Source organism: Python bivittatus, unplaced genomic scaffold, assembly GCF_059951505.1.
Source record: "Python bivittatus isolate LINGU-HERP-01145 unplaced genomic scaffold, Pbiv_v1 ctg000510_np1212, whole genome shotgun sequence".
In the NCBI taxonomy this organism is placed as follows: Eukaryota; Metazoa; Chordata; class Lepidosauria; order Squamata; family Pythonidae; genus Python; species Python bivittatus.
Window position 1 is genome coordinate 200,298 of NW_028277081.1, and position 16,322 is coordinate 216,619.

General features: G+C 44.7%; 1 protein-coding gene across 1 annotated transcript in view; it reads right to left on the reverse strand.

Annotated features, from left to right (window-relative positions):
• Positions 1 to 16,294, reverse strand: part of PER3 (period circadian regulator 3) — a 40,718-nt gene extending 24,424 nt beyond the window's left edge. The window contains 11 exon segments of the mRNA XM_088147579.1: positions 686 to 791; positions 1,191 to 1,345; positions 1,348 to 1,425; positions 2,140 to 2,154; positions 2,638 to 2,744; positions 4,068 to 6,190; positions 6,560 to 6,717; positions 7,413 to 7,716; positions 11,683 to 11,782; positions 11,996 to 12,179; positions 15,662 to 16,294. Coding sequence (XP_088003705.1) covers positions 1,281 to 1,345; positions 1,348 to 1,425; positions 2,140 to 2,154; positions 2,638 to 2,744; positions 4,068 to 4,180 — 378 coding nt within the window. The 5' untranslated portion in view covers positions 4,181 to 6,190; positions 6,560 to 6,717; positions 7,413 to 7,716; ... (1 more) ...; positions 11,996 to 12,179; positions 15,662 to 16,294 and the 3' untranslated portion in view covers positions 686 to 791; positions 1,191 to 1,280.
• Positions 16,295 to 16,322: the final 28 nt, after the last annotated feature.

Here is a 16,322-nt window from a genome sequence, read left to right on the forward strand (position 1 = left end):
ACAACTAAGACGACGCTGAGTCCACAACTAAGTTGGCAGGCACTCAAGAGCTTTGATTTATGGCAACCATGATTAGCAACAGTATGGATTAAACCTTGTACAGAAGGCCTGAACTGACAACCTGGTTTGTACTGAGTCATGGGAATTAGAATTTCACCTACATTTGTCAACCCAATGGAGCAGCTATTTCCTGATTATTTAAAGAACAATCTGTTGTGTCAGCTGATTAGGCCCCTGACATACAAAGAATTGTTTTAATTCTGAGCCAAGCATTTCGAACTAAATTAGCAGAGATTGGTTAGCACGTTAGCATTGTCCTTGTATCTCTCTTGATTGTGGTGAGATTGCTGCCTTTCTAGAATAAGCAGAACATTATGCAGCTGCTTCCATAAACATTAAGTGCACGCTTACTTTCGCAACTGCTGTAAAACCCAGAACGTTTTACTAATTTACCCCTGTGTTTAATTCATTTTGATTCATTTCTGTGATTAGCTTTCTAGTTAGTTAAGACACAATGCACAGTGCCAACCAGGACCCACAACCACAACTGCTATGGACTGGCTATATATAACAAAAGGAAAATCCAAGTATTACAGTGGCCAAATGAAAGCATAGGAAGGAATTTCTTTATGCCGCGTGCCTCTGAATCATACGTAAGACTTTGGTTGCTTTGTGTTGTACGTACCTGCAGAAGCAGCTGATAGATCTGTCCTTGCAGCTCTGCAGTATCTTCTCCAGCACTGTTTATCTTTTGATTGCTCACGGCAAAGATGTCTTCACTGAGGGGGGCCCTGAAAAGTATTAACGACAGCACCGTGTCAGATATGAACCGAGGTAAGCAGCTTGCTACAAAACCAGCCAGTGAGCCTTAACTCCGGATGCTATTTCTCTAAAATGAGTATTATGTTCCTGGGGGAATAAAACTCTTCCAATAGGGTGCTTTTCAACAGAAATCTCAATAAAAAGAACTTAGACAAGACCAGTGGCCAGGTCAACATGTGTCTGGCAGGGCAAGACAGATTGAGCAGCAGCACTTCTGCTAGTTGGTTATAACGTCCAGCCCAACGTTCTGCTGCTGTTCCACTGTCCCAGTTGTGCTGGGTTCAAACACATAATAGGCATGCGAAAAACCTGTAAATCAGTGCAATTCTTTTGGATAATAGCTGAGATGTCAAGCAGAGATTTCACACCTAGAAGATTCCAGAGGGACCCTTGTGAGCTGTGACCCTTTGAAAAAAAAAAATTAGCAGTAAAGCTCCAGCCCAGGTGCATCCCGAGGCTTAGGGTCTGACTCTGTGCCATCCAATGATGAAGGCAAGTTTCCTGCTCCAGGGATTCACAAAGTGGACCAGTTGGTCTCCAGGAGGGCGTAGTCCCCATTCTGAGTACAAAACCAGATGGGCGAGTGTTCAAAGGGAGGGTGGCCTGAAATGTCAGGACTGGAAAAAAAAGGGAGGCAAAGAGAAAGCAGTTGTCAGAACCTGCAGCAATCAAAATATATATCAACAAGAGGACTGTTTTATTAGCATAGTAAATGCCATCTGTATACTTTGATTTTAGTGAATGTTTTTCTTAGCTTGCTTTGATTCTGCCATTCTCATCGGTGAGGGGGGGAAGCGAAAGAAGACAGAGCCGGAGGAAGATTGAAGGCCAGGAAGAAGACGTGTTATCTGGGCTAGGAATGCACAAGGTCACACCTCTGTGAGAACCGAAAGTGGCGCCTAGAATGAGGGGGGGACTACAGGGGTAAACGGAGAGGGAAAACTACGCGGACTTTAGTTTTAGCAATGCTTTGTTCAGAGCTGCATGTATCCGCCAATAAATGAAATATTTTCTGAATCTACTTTGGATTTCAAGAGATCTGTCTGTATTGGGGTTTGAACATCGTAGACCTGACAGCAGTACTGAAAATACCACGCTGCTCTGTCACTCTTCATGGGCACCTGGAACAGTTTCTCCTAAGTGGGCTACAGGGGACAAGAGGATTGCTGCAAAGTTCAAAACTAGATTTACTTGGCAGGAATGAAGTTGCAAAGCGGACCAGCCCCCGTTTCATCTCATCCCCACAAAAAAAGACTCAGGGAACAATCTACCTTTGGGAAGAGTTTCTACCTAACTGTGGGTCTTCAGCTAAATGACAAGAAAATTCTAAAACTGAAAATAAGAAATGAACTGAATAAAATTCCAGAATAGGATAAATTAAGGGATAACAGTTTAAGAGAGTCTTTGCTGAATGTGCATTCCTGTAGTAGCACATGGACATGAAGACAATTTAAACCTCTAAGTATTATGTCACTTTGTGTGAGATGGGTGGCTATATAAATACGACAGACAGACAGACAGACAGACAGACAGACAGATGACAGATAGATAGATAGATAGATAGATAGATAGATAGATAGATAGATAGATAGATAGATAGATAGATAGATAATACAGTTGAGGACAACCACCTTGACCAAGCCTCTACACAAAAATCGCCTTGTCCAGGGAAGACCCTGATTGCCTTGTGAGAAGACCCTGGCCCTGATGGAGGAACAGTGTATATCTGCAGGGACTTTAAATCCTCTGAATCCCTTATTCCCACTGTTCTGTGAAGGATGCAGCCTCCCAAATTCAAGAGGAGTTCAGGCTCACCCTTACGATGGACCGCAACCATAAGAGGCCGATCATCAGGATGAAGATACATCAAGATGCACCTGCCAATCCGATCCTGGGGCAGAAAGCCCAGCAGACGCAGCGCCCTGGAATGAAGGGACACAACAGCTTTTATAAATGGGAGAGTGCAAACACCAACTTGCAAGGGAGCCCTTTGGGCTTCAAAAACCCCATCTGCCCTTTTAAGCCTCAAGGAAGAAAGTACACACACAGTGCATTTTTCTTGTCTTCCTCTCAGCAGGCCCAGGAGCACCAAGGCTGATGGTGTTTCCTTCTTTCAGGGGATGTTGAAGGTCCTTAGAAGTAGATGAGGGAAACTCAGCTACAATGACCTGACATGTCCATGGCCCAGACTCTGGGTGAGATGAATTGCCCTCAGCAAGGGGCAGCAGTGAGATCAACCACCCACAAATGCTGGACCTGGCATCCATGGAGTAGGGCCCCTTGCACCTGCAAATGTCACCGGTTGGCAGCCTCTGCCTTTAGTGCCACAGCTGGAGCTGATCCCTCCTGGCGGTGAGAGGGCCAACGCAGATGTTGAAGATAACCTCCTAATGCCTAAGTTAGGCTGCCATATGCCCCAAGGACGGAGAAATGCCACAGAAGAGAAGTTGATAAAGTAGCTGCAAGACAAAGCGAGGGAGGAGGGAGACTAGAACAAGGTGCCCTCTTCTATTCTATAGGAAGCATTGTTCCAAATCTTTCCACTGGTCCAAGCAAAGGGAACTACATGGTTTTTGGAAGACCTCCAGCACTACGTAAAATCACCATTTTGTCTTGTTTATGGTCTGTGCTCCAACTGGACACACCACCTGACATTATCGAAAGATCAGCTTTTATGGAAACAGTGCTCGACAACAGGGACGTTGTGCACAGCCTTGTTCCAGGGCATTTTTGAAAACATTTGTTTGGTTTACAAAAGACTGGGCTATCCTTTAAAACCCAGTATAAAATCTGCGTCAAAAAATAAAAAAGAAGCCAACACACAGATACTCTCGCCATATATATTAATTCAGCAAGCAATTAAAGCCATTAAAACAGCCAACAGAAAACAGAATTAAGATTTTCAAGCCCCATTTAGGTTAAAAAAACAAGCAGCACTCCATTGCCTGGTGCTGAAAAGACATTAAACTCAATGGTAGGCAGAGGAAGACTATTCTATAGCCACCACTGAGAAGGTGGCGCATATCTACCTTCTCATCCCTAAATGAACTTCAGGCCCAACAGGATTACAAGGAAGGGGTTTCTCTTCAAATGCTGTGGTCCCAGATTGGGAAGAGCTGAATAAATTGGCTGAATGGTCTTAGAAATCAGGACATTCTCTGAATCCTTCTGGGAAAGGCTTGTGAGTTCCATCAACTGTTTGGAAATCTCTAAAAGCATCTTCCTCCCCAAGGCAAAATCATTACCTGTCATCTATCTCCAGGAAGACGCAGCCTGGGGTGTGGTTAGTGGTGAAGATCCTCTTTTCAAGAGGAATTTGTGGAGCTAAACGTGTAAACGTATATAAACCAGGTGGCATTTTCTCCCTGTTGATATATACTGTAGTACCTTGCCCTGCCAGTATTGGTGGGGGTGTGGTTTTCTCCTTGGTAGTTCCTTGATGAGGGTAATGTTTTCTGCTTGATTGTTTGTCTGGTGTTAATCCCTGCTTATCTGGGTGTTGTTTGCTGGAGGGGATGTGTTCGGGTCTTTTTGTTTCCTTCTTAGCTTTTGTATTGTCTCTTTTGAATGGTGTGTAAATATGATTTATCTCTATGTGTCTATTGATGGCTGATTTGTGTTTTTGGATTTAGCTTGGTCTAGAATGCTCAGTTTCCCAGTTGAAACTATGTCCATGTCCATGGACATGTGTTGTGAGATTAAGGAGTTTCCATTGTGTCTTCTGGCTACTAGTTGGTGTTCATGGATGCGTTTGGCTAGTCTTCTGCCTGTCTGTCCTACATAGTGGCTGTTACAGTCCTTACACTGTATGTTGTAGATGATTTCTACGTTTTCTTCTCGGGCTACTGAGTCTTTTGGTTTGCTTAAGACATTTTGGAGGGCTTTAGTTGGTTTGTGTGCTACGGAGATGCCATGTGGTTGTACTAGTCTGTTGGTTGTTTCTGAGACGTTTCTGACGTATGGCAGGGTTATCCTTTTCATAGCTTGCGTTGGTTGTGCTGCAGTAGGTTGAGTGGTCAGACACTTTTTGATAAAGTTGCGTGGGTATTAACACAAAGAAACAAGCAGAAAACAATACCCTGATGAAGGCGCTACCAAGGAGAAAATTGCACCCCCACCAGCATTGATTGGCAAGGCAAGCAAACCCCACACTCCCTTGCACTGATGATGTGTAGGGCTATCGGCCTGCAGACGGGGAAGGCCTTCTTTTCATAACATATATGCAAGGCATTCTGGGAGTTCCTTCCGGTTGAAAAAGGATTTTTAAAAACTTCTTTTAATAATGGCTTGGGATTTTATGGTTTGAGATTTTTATGCAAGCTGCTATAGAGAAGACATTGGAGAAGGTATTCAGAGACCTTCTCTGAACATGAGAACTTAGCCTGGGAAAACAGGAAAAGGTGAGAAAGAAACTCAAGACTGTCCTGCTCTGATTCTTTTTCATGTAAGAAGGAGGGAAGGGGAAATGCTGTCAGGCTCTCAAGATTCTGTTACCCTTTATCAATAAAGTCAAGTTCCAATGTTTCTTGTGAAATGTGTTTCCTGACTTGGCCTACCTCAAAGGGTTGACATCAATCTTAAAAATCTGACAGTGTTTCCCCTTCCACCATGCCTCTTATACTAAAGAGAGGCATGGTGGAGCAATCCTGAGCTTCCTTCTCACGTCTTCTTCCATTCCTGGGTTAATTCATGTTTTGCTAACAGTCTCTGCATTCCTTCCCCAAGGTTATCCCAAGACTTATGAGTGGAATGGCATAGAAATCCTATAAAAGAAGCCAACAAACAGTAAAAATAAACAGTCACCAGTTGTTGTCACCGTCAGGCTGGCCCATCCTCTGGAATTCCTGACAGATTTGCCGTCTGAGTCAAGCCGAGGGAAGGTAAGCCTCCTAGACCCAGCCCATTTGATTCTTTTCCACCATGGCTAGTGTCAGCGCCTCTGCCATCAGATACTTCAGCCCCTTCTTTCTCTATGTTACTCGGCCTCTGCTCACTTTCCAGTATCAGCCAGGGGTTTGGCATCCAGTTTTCTTGCTGGTCTAAGAAAGCCTGGAGGAGATTCTCATCCACAGTGGCCTGGAGCTTTTGAGTGCTACCACCAGATTCTTTCAACATCAGCTCCTTTTTTTCTTCATATCAGCTTTAAACCAATGAGGATTTGATCGACACAATCAGACTCTTTCTTCAGTTCAAAAGTGTCCCATTTGACTTCCCTGAGTGGGGACGGTTTAGAGAATCACTGCTTTCCTTCTGGCTGCCAGAGAAGCATGGCTTCCTGATTGATTGAGGAATTTTGTCCCACATTGGAGAAATCTCCCATTCTCTCCTTCTCCCCACCGTCTCTTCATATTAGGGTAATATCTTCAATCTAGTAAGCAAAAGCAAAGAAAAACATATGTGTGGGTTTTATACTGGCTCATTTGTCAAATCAAAGCAACTGAATAAATGACTCTTTATTCCAAACAGAAACAGCTAAGTACCCCCAAACCAGTGAGGAGACATGTCACTCACCTCAAAATGGCCTCTCTTGAAAAAAAGACACTTTCATCGTGAAACAGTTAAGCTAGAATTTGTCAGGAAATTAAACATAATTTGTTGAGAATAAATGAATAATAATAATTTATTAAATTTATATTCTGCTTGATTCCCAGCAGAATGAAGACTCAGAATTCTCATTACACATAAGTTAACTTGCTCTTCAGTGTGAGAATATTTGTGTCACCCAACCACTGCTCACCATTTTCTCACCATTTCCCTCTTTCCCTTCTCGCTGCCCTCAAAACTGCAAGGATGTAAAACCTCAGTGTTCCATACATCAGATAGGCTGCAATCCAGAAAAGCAATGCATTTCTTAGTTAAGATGCCACAAGTCTCCTTGCTGTTCTTGCTGCAAGACTAATATGGAGAAGGGAACAAAAAGACCAGATCACAGCCTCTCCAGCAGCCTACACTGAGATAAGCAGGGATTAAGACCAGACAAACAATCAAGCAGAAAACAATACCCTAATCAAGAACTACCAAGGAGAAAACCGCACCTCCTCCAACACTGGCAGGGCAAACTACTGTATATAAACAGGGAGCAAACCCCACACTCACTAGCACTGATGATGTTACCTAGCTGGGTAATGAAATGTCTGCAATCAAAGCTCAGAAGGCACCAAAGACTCTACAAATCTCATCCTGTTCCCAGGCCTGAACTTTGATTGAAAAGGATCCAGATATTCTGCTTCTTGTAAGGTGTTTTGCACTCTTTCCACAACTATCTATGAAAAGAGGGTTGGACACTCGATAGTCATCTAACCACTATGGAACATCCTCCCCCTTGAGATCCGGCAGGCCCCCACCTGCTTAGCTTTTGAGAGCTGGCTTTCCCCCCAGGCACTGGCATAGCAAGGTTAGAGCCTGGGGGATTGTATAGTTGGATTGATGTTGTTGACGGGGTGTTGGGTTTTTCTTGTTAGCCTGTTGGATTGTTTTCTTGTTGTGTTTTTATTATTGCTGTTAGCCACCCAGAGTTGTTTCTCACAAGACAGATGGCCATATAAATCTTATAAATAAATAAATAAATAACCAACAACCAACCAACCAACCTGGATCTAAAAAAGACCTCTTTCAGGACAAGGCCATCTACTCCAAGGAGGTGTGGGGAACCCTCCTGATGCAACTGATAATTCCTCCCCACAACCTCCTGAAGAAGCCATGTTGGCCAGAGATGGAGCTCACAAGCAGCAGCACTCATGGTGTCCAGCACGCTATCCTCTTCCTTAGATGTTGCAAGATGAAAGGAATTCTAGATAGCATTGCAGAACTCTCCTTTAGTGATCTCCTGTGGCTGGATCTTGCTGATTCCCACACCCCAGCAGGAGGCAGCTGATAGAGTTGCTGGTGTCCTGTCTGCTGATGGAGAAAGGGCAGAAAAGTAAACACATCTGGTTACCCTTACCACCATGGAGTAGGCTTGAACACAGTCTCATACCTGTTTGGTCAAGTTCATATGTAGACTTTCTACCATTGTTCTAGTATTTCTTCTGTAGTTTCATTCCCCAGAATTTCTTTGTAAACCAAGGGGCGCCCTGGGATTGGTGAACTTGGAATAGCCACTTGGATATTAGCAATCTTACTAAGTCTTCTGTTCATCTCTGTATTCCACCTCTGGACACTCCAACTAGAGATGAGGTCCAAGCGCTCCAAAAAGACCCCTACAGTGGGCAGGACACAGGCAGAGTACCTTGCTACAAACAAGTGCTGACAGCCATTCGTCTCACGAGTACAGCTCAGACTGCCATCAGTTACTCTGAGTATCACTGCCACTATCCCACCCCCCACTTTGGCATCATTGCTGATGAAGGACCTGAAACGTGGGAGGGCAGATCTCCCAGGGCAACATTGGGACCCTCGCTTAACCAGGTTTCAGTAATACATATCAGGTCTGTTTGCTTATCCATGACAAAGTCATGCACAAACGTGGCCTTGCTACACACAAACCAGATATTTACCAGCTGGGCCAAAAGTTGAGATTGGTACCAATTCTAATCCCCTTGACCCGCCCCTTCTACTTCTTCATCACAACCTCACTCTGTGTCCATCCAGAAGGATTATCAGCCACCCAGACCCATCTGCCCCACATTCAATCTGCACATTCACACTACACTTTCACAGCTATTGCTTAACTTAAAACCTTCCCATTGATTTCTGAACTGCCATTTTTGTTAGCCACCAACTAAGTTATTTCTGTGCCACGCCAGATGAAGGTTAGTGATCTTGTACTCCTGTCACTTTCCTATTTTCTTTCTCTTTTCTTTCACTGATTACTCTTCTCTTTCTGTCCTGTTTGTCTTTAATCCAACTTCACCATCTTATCCAAAATGCTGTCACATCAAGCCCACAGGCTCTTTCAACCACTTGGAAAATCCAACCAAATCCATCATTACAATTGCTCTCTTTCTCTTCCATCTGCCATAACATGTCCCAATTCACTCCTCTACAACTGGCCACCAGCGTCCAGCCTGTTTCTGTTCCTGAGTGGCTTGGCTAAGAGGTGAACGTCAGTTATTTCAGGGGGTCAAAATGTCTAAAATCCCCTTCTATCTACCACATGTCTCTTAGCTGCACTTTTTAAGAGTTTTATTTTAAAAGGGACATGCCAATCTCTAGCAGGATTGTTTTGGGAAAAATCTTTCGGACTCAGATATTCCCCGTAGGCATATTTTTAAGAAAACCTCAGAAGCATAGAATTGAAAGGGGACCAAGTAGGTATCAAACTCCATCTTCTGCTCAGTGCAGACAGTCCAAATCAAAGCATCCATGACAGTTACAGCGCAGGTAGCCAGGTTCTGTGCGGCGGCAATAAAGATCCGTCAACATTGGATAGGAAGCTGTGGAAAGGTTTTGCAGTAATGGATTATAGCCAACTAGTATTTTAGTCTGCATTAACAGTTCCCAAAGAGACCTGAAAATACTACCTCGAGAGTCTGGGGGCCTTGGTGAGTGGAATCGACTGAGTGGTAGGGGTGGACTAAGTAGGTGGCCATGAAAAAACAGAAGTATCACCAACACACTTCAATTTTAGATATTCTCATTTTATCATCACCTTTATTTTAGTCAACGATCAATAATTGTAGGATATCATAATTTAAGGAGTAATAATTACACTAAAGGATAGGCCGCTTGACTTCATGTATAAATGATATTTAGGCGGCCAAATTATAATTATGATATAGATTTTACTTGATATTATTATATCTACAGTTTTTAGTTAGACATGTTATGTGCATTTTTAGTTGTACTGGTCTATGACTGTAATAAATTGATTGATTGATTGATTGATTGATTGATTGATTGATTGAAGCATCCATGATGAAAATTGGTCAAACCTCTCACTAAATACATCTACATCTACAGATAAAGGGTGTCCATTATCTGTCAGGAGAATTGGTTCTCTATTAAACTGTTACCATTTGATTTTTTCCCCTAACATTCAAATAGAAACTGTGTTCAGCTAGCAGAATTCCATGACTTTATGTCCTGCTTTTGAGGATGGCAAAGACTAAGTTTTGGTCCTTCAATTTCTCTTCAGACCACACCACACTTAAGGTGGGGTCTGATCAAAGCAGAGTAAAAGAAAGATCACTTCCTATGATTTGGAAATTCTACTGCTGCTGTTACAGCCTAAATTTGAACTTGCTGTAGAGAGCTACATAGATGACATTGGAGAAACTACGCAGCGACAGTTGCAACAGCAAAAACATGTTTTAAGCCCAGGAGAAGAAGGAAATATTTAAAGGAAACTCGGATTGGCTCTGCCTTAACTCTCCAGGGTATAAGAAGGAAAACACCATCAGGTTGTCAAGATTCTGCTATTATAATTTATATCAATAAAGATGTATTTTCTAATATTTCTTATAGAGTCTGTGTGTGTGTGTGTGTATTATTAAAGATTTACAGTATATATATTGTATACAGTATATATACAGTACAGAAATAAAAGATAAACATAAAATAATATAAGGTAAAAGTAAGAAAAAGAGAAAACATAAATATGAAAAATAGTGTGAGTAAAAGTGTGAGTGAACCTAACAATTCAATCCAATCACCCACAAATAACCTAGGATGTATTTTATCTTGTCTTTAATTTATTTAAAAATAGCAAGAATTATCTGATTATGCTTCTATCAGTCTTCACTGCAAATCCTCCCCCTTCTTCCTGCTGTTCACAACTGCCTCCTGGAATACCTATCCTCCGCTCAGATAAAATTAAACTGAAAGGAGGTAAGCGCAGCCTTTTCTTTGGTCCTTGTTCTTTCTTCTTCGTCATTTTATCACCGGGGTTGAGCAACCGACAGAGTGATTCTTTTGCCTTGCTTTGATTTTGGACCACGTCTTTGTCAATATCAGCTCCTTCTCTGCTTTTAGCTGCACCACCTCTATCGTTCTGGATTTTTTTACAAGTGCTCTTTCAAGCACCCTTTTCTGAAGAAATTCCCACATGCCATGTTATATCTTCTGCCCTTAGCTTGTCCTGCCATGAAATCCTACCTAACGCTCCCTTGAGTTTACTACCACCTGCTTTCTTGAAGTCCAAGGCGCACATTATACTCAGCTCTAAGTAATAAACTCCATACTTACAGAGGCACTTTCCCTAAATGTTCCTGCTATGCCACATCCCCAATCAAGTCTTTACTTCTGGTTAGTATGAAGTCGACAACAGCTGATCTTCTTGTCCACCCTCTGAAGGAGAATGTTATCAGCAAAACAAACCAGGAATTTCCTGAAATGATCATGCTTGACATAATTTGGGTCCAGATGTCAGAGTAATTAAACCCCTTGCCTCCAATTAGTACCAATCCATGCTAAAGATTTGCAGTGTTATTTTGGCAGACAATACTCGCATTCTCTCCCTGACTGAGTGGGCAAAACTGGACACTAAGAACTCTAAGATCCCAGCACCAATAGTAGTATTTTATCTTGTTTTGTTCTTTCTTTATTTTTAATGTGTTTTTGTTTGCAATTCTGGTCAGTGACTGTAATAAAAAAAAATTCAAAAATACCCATTAACGGTAGTCTTATTTATTCGTCTCCTGATTTTATCACAGATGCCATCTGAAGTTTGTTCACTTAGCCTTTTGAGCAACTGTTAATATACAGTACAAAATGAAACTCCTTTTCCTTGTTTCTGTTCCTTCTGAACAAACTACATCTTCCACTTGCTACATCTGAATTATGACAATCACATCTCCTTTATAGCTGTTCATATATGCCTTTCTGTACTGAGATTTCCAGCCTTTCAGTATTAGTGGATATGTAATACAACCCATTTACTCATTCAACAGGCCTTATCAGAACAATATTCCCATTCCTTACCTAGGAAGAACAGAAGGGTGTCTCTTCTTCCAACTCTTTATTTGGGTAATTCAGACAATGTTCCCAGAAAGCAAATTTTTCCCACCAGAATTTTCTAATCCTTTTCCACAGAGAGGCAAAGAGAAAAAGACCAAAAGAGGAACAGGGAATTAGCAGACATTGTCTCAGATAACCACATCTAGCATTTCAGTATGAAGTGAAGAAGATCGTGCCATTATGCCAGTCGCAGCCTTTGATTTTGCAAACAACTGCACATTCTTCTTCCTTCCCCCAGCGATCACCCAACATGTACTGAATTATCTCATGAACTCACATCCTGAAGTTCTTCTTCCTGGTCCAGTGCTGGATCATCAAACTGGACCAGCTCACATCAGCTAAGATCACCTGCTCAGTACGTTTTGCAGTTTCAGCCTGGAATCAACTAGGCCACAATGGCCAAATTTAACCCGAGACCTACACAGGCAGTGGACCATCCATTTCCTCGTGCCTTTGTCTTCCTAAAAGAAAACAGGAAAATCCCCATTTAACCATGACTTCCTGAAACCTCTGAAACAGGCACTCTGGGTAATCACTTCCCTCCCATTTTTTAAAATTAATTATTTTTTGAAAAAGAAAAAGAACAAGCGAAAGGAGGAAAAAAAAATTGATGCAGAAATATAATACCTGTAAGTGGGCAAAAGCGTTACCAGTGTGGTAGAGTTAGTGCTCAATATAACTTTGATAGGAAATTAACCATAAAAAAGTACTTGAATTATTTTAACAATGTAAGAAAGGATTTGAGTGGCAAAATGTCCACTATAATATTTTGTTATTTAAAGACACACACACACACACACACACAAAAGAAAGGTTACTATCAACGTTATACATACATATTTAGTTTCTAACTTCCCCATTGCTGTACTCCAACTGATATACAATATTTTAAACACTTAAAATGTTCACATATTTCTGATTTGGTTACCTGTTCAAAAGAAACCAGGATATCCTGAATCCTAAATTATTTAAAGAAATTAACCAAAGTGGTATACAGTATTTGATCATTAGCAGGAAGTTTATGTGATTCCCCGATTTCCTGCAGGTCCAGGGCAAGAAAAGAGCTGTACGTGGGCTGTCCTGAAATTAAGACGACAGGATTTAAGCCACTGCACAACAAACTAAGTCAATACATCCAGAAAAAATCCAAGAATGTTTTATTTTTAATTGAATTTTTAGGGACTAGAGCAGCTTTAAGGGTTCACTATTTAGGCAAAGTAGCACAAGGTCTCTCCAACTTCGATGAAGACAACAGGCGCTACCAGAGCAGAAAACCCATGCTTTTTCACCCCTCTGGACTTTGGCCAAGACAGGTGGTGAATTGGCATAGACCAGACTGCCCAACCCCACCCCACCGTCCTTCCAACATTGGGGTTATTGTCATGTGTTAGAAGACTGGCCACCCGTCCTTGACATTTTTCTGCACCAAGCAGAGCAGACCACCTTCGACCCTGAGGCCTTTATGCAGTGACGGATCGCTCCTGGTCACTCCCCCAGGTTAGGAGGGCACATCAGGCCGCTTGTCCCCTTGGCATAGGGTTACCAGATATCCAATCAGGCAAAGGAGGACAAATGGGGGAAGGAGGACACACACACTGATTAATATTTGTGTGTACATTCATGGGAGAGGAAGGGATGGAAAGTGAGTAAGCAGACACACAAAGGGGAAGATGGATGGAGAGGAACTTGCCAGTGCTTCAGGAGGCAAAAGCTTTCGGTGTGTCAATTTCAGGTGGAGCTTGTTAACCTGTGGTTAGCACTTATTAGGGAAGCTCAGTTAGGTCAACCTTTTTCAAACTTGGCAACTTTCAGATGGGTGGCCTTCAACTCCCAGAATTCCCCAGCTAGCCATGCTGGCTGGGGATTTCTGGGAGTTGAAGTCCACCCATCTGAAAGTTGCCAAGTTTGAAAAACACTGAGTTAGACATTCAAAAAGCCTGACAAAATTTGATTTTAAGGCTATACCTGCCAGACAGAGGGCATGAGGACCTATCCTCCTTTTGCCAGATGTCTGGTAATCCTACCTGGGGGGCATTTTTGAAAAATGAACGCTATGAGAGAAAGGCACCAGCGGCTCTTCAAGCAAACTCTGGACGTGAATAAAGTTTGGAGTAGCCTTAAAGACCGCTCACGGCGGGCTGATGCAGAAGCAGGTGTGGCCCACCTGGGAGGCCTCAGCCCTCGGAGAAGCACCATTGTTCCTGAGAAGAGCCAGTGGCAGAGGGCCCACACTCCTCCCTTGGCCACACTGATTATGTGCCATCAAGTTGGTGTCAACTCTTACCAACCGCACAGATATTCTCCATCATGATCTGTCCCCAACCTCAGGTCTTCCAACAGTGCCCCCATCACCACTGTAACTGAGTCTATCCACCTTGCGCTGGTCTTCCTCTTCCTCTCTTTCCTTCCACCTTTCCCAGCATCAGAGCCTTCTCCAGAGAGCTGGGTCTTTGCATCATGTGTCTTGATAATTTGAGCCTGGCCATTGGTGCCTCGAGTGAGAACTCTGGTTGATTTATTCGATGATCCATCAGTTTCTTTTCCTGGCTGTCCACGGTCTTCTCGGGAGTCATCTCCGACACCCAAGTTCAAAAGCATCAATACTCTTGCTATCTTGCTTCTTCTTTTTTGCAAAGTAATTTTTATTGAAGAATTTTACATCGATAAGAGATGAATGTGAAAGTATAGAAAGAAAAGTTAGGAAAAAGAAGAAAGATAAAAGAAAAAGTGCAAAAGCAATAGAGTTAAAAAAAGAAAATTGATAATTAAAGAAGCGAGTTCTGATCTTCTCTGCAGCAGCTAAACCTATTATCCCTCCTCCCTCTTTACATTTACATTACATTACAAGATCCCTTCTATCCCATATTCAACCCTTTTTCCCATTTTCAGCAAAAAGTCCATAAAAGGTCTGCAGTCTTATTGTTTTATCCCCGGCCAGGCAGGTCAGTTTTGCCATTTCTCTACCTCGCTTCTTCAAAGCCCAACTTTCACTCCGTAGAGGGACACAGGAAACACCGTTCCCATCTTCGAAGGCAGAGACCCCGCGGCGTCTGAACGTCTCCCCCGAGGCCTTCGCGGCTGCTCTGCCAAGCGCTGGCCCTCCTCGGCTGCTGGCTCCGGATGGCTGATCCGCAAAGGCAGAAGCGTCCACCGCTTCGGTATCTTCATCGCCAATTCCAAGGCTGGCTGTTCTACCTGTGGTGGCTGCTTTGCTCTTCTTCAGATTTAACTTTAGCCCCATTTTTTCACTGGGCTCCGTGACTTTCATTACCAGAGCTTGCGGATCCTTTGCGTTTTCGGCTGTCAGGGAAGGGTCATCGATCGGCGCAGCGCGGGGGAGGGATGGCTCTTCCTCCCGGTTTAATACCGCACTCATCTGCTTCCAATCCAGTTTCCCTCAATATACGTTCAGCACAGAGGTTGAAGAATAACAACAACAACAACAACACTAACAATATTATAATAATAGACGGTGAATCTAACTGTAGCCTATCCATATAAAAATAAGGGAGAGGATGCAGGCTTCTGGCCCTCCGCTGGCGGCCGGGAGCCGGTCTGTTTCGCCCGGTTTTGCCGGACGGGGCACGAGGACAAGGGGACCCGGCTCTTGCAGCCCCCGGGCCGCAGACGGGCGCCTCGCCTCAGGAGGGCCGCCGGGTTCCTGCAAGCCGCCTGGAGCCAAGGACGCCGTCGTCCAGGACAGCGGGACACGGGGCTGCCCTCTGCAAAGGATGCGTTCACACGGCAGGGCGAAGCAGAGGCCGACCCGTTTGGCTCAGAGGGCCGGGCCCCCCGAGAGCCCGCTCGGAGCCCATCGCAAAGCGGATCTCTTCCGCCTCAGCTCTCCTCAGCGGGCCTTCGTCCCGCCTAAGGAGCTAGTCCTCAGCGTCCCCAGAGGAAGGAGGGAGGCGGGGCCCCCGGAGCGCGGGCGCGCGTCACTCACCCGCCAGCGCCGCCCAGCTCTTCCCTCACCCTGCCGCACGACGTCACCGACGCCCCGCCCTCGGCGGGGTCCGATGGGCCGCCCGCGCGGAGGAGGCGGAGCTGCCGCGGCTTCCCATTGGCCCCGCGGGAGGTCTTGTAGTCCTGTCTCAAGCCTGAGGTGGCCCCACCCCTCCGCCGGGCACCCCTTCCCTGCGCATGCTCGGAGGCTGCCGGGATGCGGGCGGCACCGAGCGCCGCTGCTGCCCGGGCCGGGTTTGCGCTTCACCGCCAGGCTACGCAGGCTTCCTAAAACGAGCCGTGCCTTATTGCGGGAATCCGATGCGCGCGCACGCAGTTTGGTCCCTTGCAAAAGGGCGGGGGCGCGGAAGCTAAGGAGCTTCCTCGCAAGGAAGGCCCGCAGCCTCCTTGGGAGGGATCCCGGTGGGAAAAAAGCGCCCCCGCGCAGGCGTCTGGATGGGGCGCAGCTCAGCCTCTGCCTGCCAGCCTTTCCCGGGTCTGGGTCCCTAAATGCAGCGTGGCGCCCCCCCCAGCAATTCCACACAATGGGCAGGAAGGTCGCCCAGGCTTGGGGGCGGCCTTGCAGCACAGGGGCCCTCGTGGCCTCAGGATCGGGCGCAGTAGCAAAATAATGAGCGCCCCTCGGAGGGATCCAGGCCCAC